The sequence below is a fragment of the Ovis canadensis genome, chromosome X (genome assembly GCF_042477335.2).
Source record: "Ovis canadensis isolate MfBH-ARS-UI-01 breed Bighorn chromosome X, ARS-UI_OviCan_v2, whole genome shotgun sequence".
Lineage (NCBI taxonomy): Eukaryota > Metazoa > Chordata > Mammalia > Artiodactyla > Bovidae > Ovis > Ovis canadensis.
This window is the reverse complement of record NC_091727.1, coordinates 120,553,627-120,559,933: the sequence shown is the minus strand read 5'-3', so window position 1 is coordinate 120,559,933 and position 6,307 is coordinate 120,553,627. Positions and strand designations below refer to the sequence as shown.

General features: G+C 34.2%; 1 protein-coding gene across 2 annotated transcripts; it reads right to left on the bottom strand.

The window, feature by feature from the left end:
- Positions 1–596: 596 nt before the first annotated feature.
- AGTR2 (angiotensin II receptor type 2) lies at positions 597–4,955 on the bottom strand. 2 transcript variants are annotated; one of them, XM_070290867.1, is made up of 3 exons: positions 4,695–4,955; positions 4,475–4,544; positions 597–3,247 (listed from the first exon to the last, which is right to left on the bottom strand). In XM_070290867.1, exon 3 carries the CDS (start codon positions 3,206–3,208, stop codon positions 2,120–2,122), a length of 1,089 nt encoding a protein of 362 aa, XP_070146968.1. In that variant the 5' UTR covers positions 3,209–3,247; positions 4,475–4,544; positions 4,695–4,955; the 3' UTR covers positions 597–2,119. The 2 variants fall into 2 exon arrangements, with proteins under 2 accessions (XP_070146968.1, XP_070146969.1); XM_070290868.1 differs by having other exon boundaries at positions 597–3,244; positions 4,695–4,807.
- Between the last annotated feature and the right edge of the window lie 1,352 nt (positions 4,956–6,307).

Genomic DNA, 6,307 nt, shown 5'->3' with positions numbered 1-6,307 from the left:
GTGGAGGCCAGTCTTAAAATCCCAGGGATTAGGTAAATAATTCTTTTCATTAAGGGAACACCCAGGGGAGGGAGGTTTGCATTATGATTAGTATCATAATTGTTATTGTGGGAGAGGAACTGATATGAGCTGAATATTGGAAGCTGTGTTCATCAGTTGAGTGAGACATTCTGAGGGTCAGGGATAATTGGAGGGGTGTTAAAGAAACAGAGTGGTGTGGGCAAAAGCAGACAGGCATGAGAGAGCAGTAGGCTTGAAAAAAAGCAGTTTGAGTCCTTTTGTGATGCTTGAACATACAGTGTAAGAAGAGATGGCAGAGGGAAAAAAAAGTCAGACAGGCAGGGAAAAATCAGGTTTATTGTGGTCTTGTAGACCATAGCAAGAAATCTGGGCTTTCGTTTGATAATTAATAAGGGATTATGGCTGAAGACACAAGAGTGGGAGACTAGAAGAGTATAGCAAGAAGCCATATAAGGAATGATGGAAGGTAAAACTAAGAAGTATCAGTGGGGATTATGAGGAAGATGAGGATACAAGACAAGGTAAGAATCTATAACTTGAGGTAGTTACAACAAAAAAGTAAAGTGCACATGATCTTCTAATCAAAGCTTTTATTTATGTTTTACAAAGTTATTTAAAATATGAAGTCATAGTTGGTTTTACATTTAACTATTTGTTTTTATTGATAATAGTAGATGACATGAAATAAGGACTTTCCCAGAAAGTAGATCAAGAGTATTGTTGTATCTATAGCCCTGAAATCTGGCGGAGATGCCAAGCTTCTGAAACTTTACTTCTATCTTAGAGGTCAGTACTGGTCTAGTAAGGTCCTAGATAACCTGATAAAATATGGGTCTGGTGCAGAATGAAATGTTTAACTTCTAAAATTAGGATTCACGCTCTAAATAAGGTAACTCAGTTTCAGGTATTTCTCAAACTTAGGAGTTCTAATAGTGTTGAGAGATCTATGCACCAGTCACTGGTATAGAAGAGTTCCACAGAATCCTATAAATTCTGGAACAAACAGTATCCACAGGTGTAATTTAAGTATACCCCATGGTTTATATTTTCTAAGCCATGTTGCATTGCCCTGACAGGTAGGTTTGCTGTGTGACACCAAACTTGTCATTTGCTGGATCTCTTTGTCCTTCTGGAGTATCAAAATTACATTCTGAGATAACCTTTTCCTATGCTAGTTAAGGGTTTATTACAAATTAAAGAGTTAAAGCAGCCACCCAAATATTTTGGGAAGCAACCCACGACCAAAGCATCAATAATAAAACTCAGGTCAACTTCCTATATATCAATCAAAGCACCAAATCCAAAAGGTCAAGGATGTAAAAAATGACCATTACATTTTATACACTAAATAGTTTTTAGTTATTGTTTTTGAAAAAGTATCAGAGGACATAGAAAACTTCAAACAGTTAAAATAAATAGAAATTTAAAAAGTTTATTCAGACTTTAGTGCACACTCAGATATTTGTTTATTACAGATCTATGTTATTACACATTTCACTTTTTGTGATTATAAATACAAGTTAAATGTAGGAGTACATGTGATCTATACTATATTCCTAGCCCTACTCAATATATAGCCGTATCTTAAATATAAAATTATGCTAAAGTGAAATATAAAAAGATTATTATTCATAATATAAAGTAGAAGTGCGCATTCCTTTTAGCATACTATCTTGTAAATAATGCAATTAATTAAAAGACTGGCCTTGGTTCAAGAGAGAAGCTTGAGGAAAATAGATATAAAAATCAACAAAGACTCCAGAACTTCTCAAAGAGAAATCTGAAACCCCAAATCATCATTCACAATTTCTTATTAATTATAATTTGAGATAAATTCCCAGTTACTTCTAGATTATAGATACATCTCCCCAGTGTCATCTTGTACAGATAGACAAGTAAGGGAAAAAAAGGAGGCATTTTTTGAAAGTCACTGGAGGATAAAACTTAAGAGGTACATTTGGTTTCCTGTTCTAGAAGTCTGAGAAAAGATTACATTAAGGGGAAAAATTTGTTATTTTACTAAAGCCATCAAAAGATAATTCAGGGAGATCTTTTAAGCCAAGTAGCCATATTGATAACATATATTCCACTCTCACGTTTAAGACACAAAGGTCTCCATTTCTCTAAAGGAACTGCTTTTTCCACATGAACCATTCTCTCTCTTGCCTTGGAGCCAAGTAATTGGAACCCTAAACACACGGCGGAGCTTCTGTTGGAACCTGTTTCCAACAAAACAATACAGAAAGGGATTAATGCAGCTGTTGGTGAATCCCAGGAGAATGGCAAAAGGAAGTGCCAGGTCAATGACTGCTATAACTTCACAGCTATTAATGACACCCATCCAAGCTAGAGCATCCAGGAAGGTCAGAACATGGAAGGGAAGCCAACAAATGATGAACGCCAGAACAACAGCAGCTGCCATCTTCAGAACTTGGTCACGAGTTATTCTATTCTTCCCATAGCTATTGGTCTTCAGTAGATGTTTTCTGATTCCGAAATAACATGTTGCTATGAATATTAAAGGGATAATAAAACCAAGGATATTTTTCATTAAAGCAATCCCAGCTGACCACTGGGCATACTTCTCAGGTGGGAAAGCCATTATGCAAGCATTCACCCCTAAATACTCAATTGTTCTGACATCCCGGAAATAAAACGTTGGCAATGAGGACAGACAAGCCATACACCAAACAAGGGGAACTATATAAGATGCTTGCCAGGGATTTCTTCTTTGAGACAGAAAGGGGTAAATGACAGATTGGTACCTATCAACACTCATGCAGGTGATAAAAAAAATGCTTGCAAACATGTTCAGGGTCAGGAAAGAACCAAAAACTTTACACATTACAGGTCCAAAGATCCAGTCATATCTATGAGAATAATAGGTTGCCCAGAGAGGAAGAGTAGCCAAAAGAAGTAAGTCAGCCACAGCTAGGTTGAAGATGTAAATGCTGGAAACCTTCTTAGGACCTTTTTGACAACAAAACAGTGTAACCACAATAGTATTGACAAGAAATCCAACCCCAAAAATAATGTAATAGAGAACAGGAATTGCATCTAAATGCTTATCTGATGGCTTATGTGAGCAATTAAAAGTAGACTCATTGCTGGAAATGTTCACAAATCCAATGTGAAGACTGCTGGTAATGTTTTTGCTGATGGTGGCAAGGGAGAAGTTGGCCTTCATGTTGATTGAAATGTCAGCAGCTCCTAATTTTTACACCTTCTGGGGGAAAAAAAAGAACTTGTAGAACACATACAGAATTTAAGATATTATCAAGTTGTTAGTATTATAAAAGTTTGTTGAAAGCAAAAAAATGTAGGTGATTATAGAAAATATTGGGAAACAGAAGTATGCCTTCTGAAATCAGAATAGACTTTACTTGTTGAAGAAGAGAATTCTGTCAATAACACCAAGAAATTAAGACATTCTGGCATCAAGACTGAAAATTCTAAGCAAAACTACTTTTTGCCCTTCTTTTCTATTGTCAAAAAGGTTAAAGAAAATTAATATTTCAAAAAGTTAGCTAGAATAGGAAATATGTGAAACAAATAAGAAGAAACTAAGAAATAAGAAAGTTAGCATTTCAAAAACACATGAGCACATATCTCACTCTGTATACTTTCTAGAAATCACACCACTGCCTACTATTGCATAGAGAAATGCCTTATTCAACTAACTAATTATATACAAATCATTCCAGCTATGGAGAAATAAGTAAAATAAACTATGGAAAAAATAAGTAAGTGTACAAAAGACTTAAAGAGAATATGCAAAAGGAACATATTGGGATGGTGGGTTATGGCTGATTTTTACTAATTAAAAATAATACCTATAGTTCTACTTTTCCATTATTTTCACAATAATAATATAATTAAGTGGTAGTTATGGAATATGTGCATATTTTTAAAACCCCCATCGCATTTTAATAGAGACTATTACTTTTACATATGGATATTTAAGTTTAATCCATATAAAAGAAAAGCTACTTCTTTTTTTAATTAGGAAAAGAAAACTAAAAAATAGCAAAATTGGATTTAGGGTCAAGTAGGAAAAATTGTGTTGTTCAATGAAATAAGAATTGAACATCAATGATTAATCATAATATAACTGTATCACTTTTTCCTTTGCTTTTTTTTTTTTTTTTAGTTTAACAGCTAAGTAGTAACAGTGCTACTTGGCTCTTGAATATTATAACCAATATTCAGATTTTTGTGGTACTGTTATTTTTAATAGCAACGTTATTTTAAAACAAAAAAAAATTAGCTGAAGATAAACACAGTAAGGGAAAGACTATTCCTTTGGATAGTTTCAAAACACATATAAATAAACTACTCAGTGAAAATGTAATCAGCAAAGAATCTCTTAATAAACAACAAACATCACTTTAGAGCTTTATTCTTTCATAATCTTGACTTAACAAATTAACATGAAAGAATCTAAAATACTCACTTGAAGACTTGTTGTTCGTGTTTAAAACTTAGTTATCATAAATCAGCTTGCTTCGTTCTTAAGTGCACCCCTGTAAGAGAAACAGTAGTTTAATAATTTAGGAATTTAGCAAAATACAGTGTTAAAATACAGGAAAAAGGGAAAGTACATCCATAAAAAATTTTCATTTAATGTATGTTTTACTTTCCAAATAGAGTATGTATAAATTGTGGAGACCTACCTTAAAATTTCAGGCTGAAGAATGCTTTTAATTTTGTGCTTATTCGTTCCCTTAGAGTCAGGGACGTAATAGCACCAGATCTCTGGTTTCCTTCTTATATATTCCGTCTGTCCACTGGGAGTCTTCAACCTACATAATTCTAGGTCTGACTTATGAACACTTGCCAGCTTTCCAGTGGGTTTTTTTTTTTTTTTTGGCTGCAAAACATTAATCTGAAATTCTTAGTGTCTCCAATCATAACAGCTCATTCAAATAAATCTCAAACAAAAAAATGAAGTTTCCACAAATGTGTTAGAGAATTTTGAAGTTAGTGGCTTACTTTAAAAGAAGAATATAATTATTTGCAGAATTTTCTCTTTCTTTACCCTGATACTGGCATTCTAAAATGAGTTAAGGAGTGGAGAGTAGGGAATTTATTCTAGTAGTAGAGTTAAATTCCACCAGCATCTTTTACAACTTTCATTACTGTTTGAAAAAATTTACCCCTGTTTAATAAAAGAACAGCAGCAACTTTACTTGAAGTCTAAAATTTCTCCCTTTTGTTAAGCAATTTTTGTTGGCTTTTGCTGCAGAGATAGTGACAGGAAGGATATAATTCTCATGTCTTCTGAAAGAAATATTAACAAGCAGTGTCTCCTTTCATGGGTCTCTATCATATTTGTAATTAAATACAAAGTATACAACATCAGAAGGATTAGGCAGCTATTGCAGCCCAGATTACTGTTGTTTTTCTTTTTGTGGGGTTGAGGGTGGTTAGCCTTATACAATAAGTATAGTAGAAGCAAGAGTGACAAAAGAAAGATAAATACAGGTGATGGTAGTGATTATACCAGTTGACGATAAATCCCATTTGCCAAACACTGTGCTAAGTGCTTTATACTCAATACTTTTTAATAGATAGGCAGTATAGCATACCAGTGTATGTACATGGCCTCTGGGTTCCAATTACCTGGTTCACAAGCTCAGCTATACCACTTAGTAAATCCATGACTATGGCCAAGTTACTTTCCTTCTTCATGTCTCAGTTTTCTCATCTGAGAAATGGGGATGATGTTAATTACCTACATCATGGAGTTATAAGAATTAAATGAGTTGTTATGTTTAGAGTGCTTAAAAATTGTGCCTAGCACATACTAGGTACTATTATAAGCTATTAATATTACCTCCATTTAAAAAAATCAGTACAGTAGGGCTCACAGAGTTTAAATAACTTTTCTGAAATCACATAGCTATTAAATGGGAACATTTGATTTGAAACCAAGGCACTCTAATGTCAGCACTCACAGTCTTAACCTCCACAGTACAGGAGGCAGTATTAGCTGGCCCTTTAATCTCACCCTTGTCCTGGCCAAAAGAAAACATGCAACATTTACAAAAAAGTCATTGCTGGCCATTCATAAGCTGTTACAAAAGCACTGAAGAAGGGGGGAAGAGTTTGAAGGATTGTTGCATGGGAGAAAATATTTTTCATTTTCTTCCCAAAATGGAGGCCACAGGTAGGCAAAATGTATGACTAGTTAACTGCAGCGAGTACAGATAACCAGAGAACCCAAGACACTTACATGAGTATAAAGGATTCCAGTTATTTCTACTGATCGTATTTTTTTTTCTGG

Coding starts and splice junctions, on each gene's coding strand:
- AGTR2 (XM_070290867.1), bottom strand. CDS start 3,208: ATGAAGGCCAACTTCTCCCTTGCCACCATCAGCAAAAACATTACCAGC.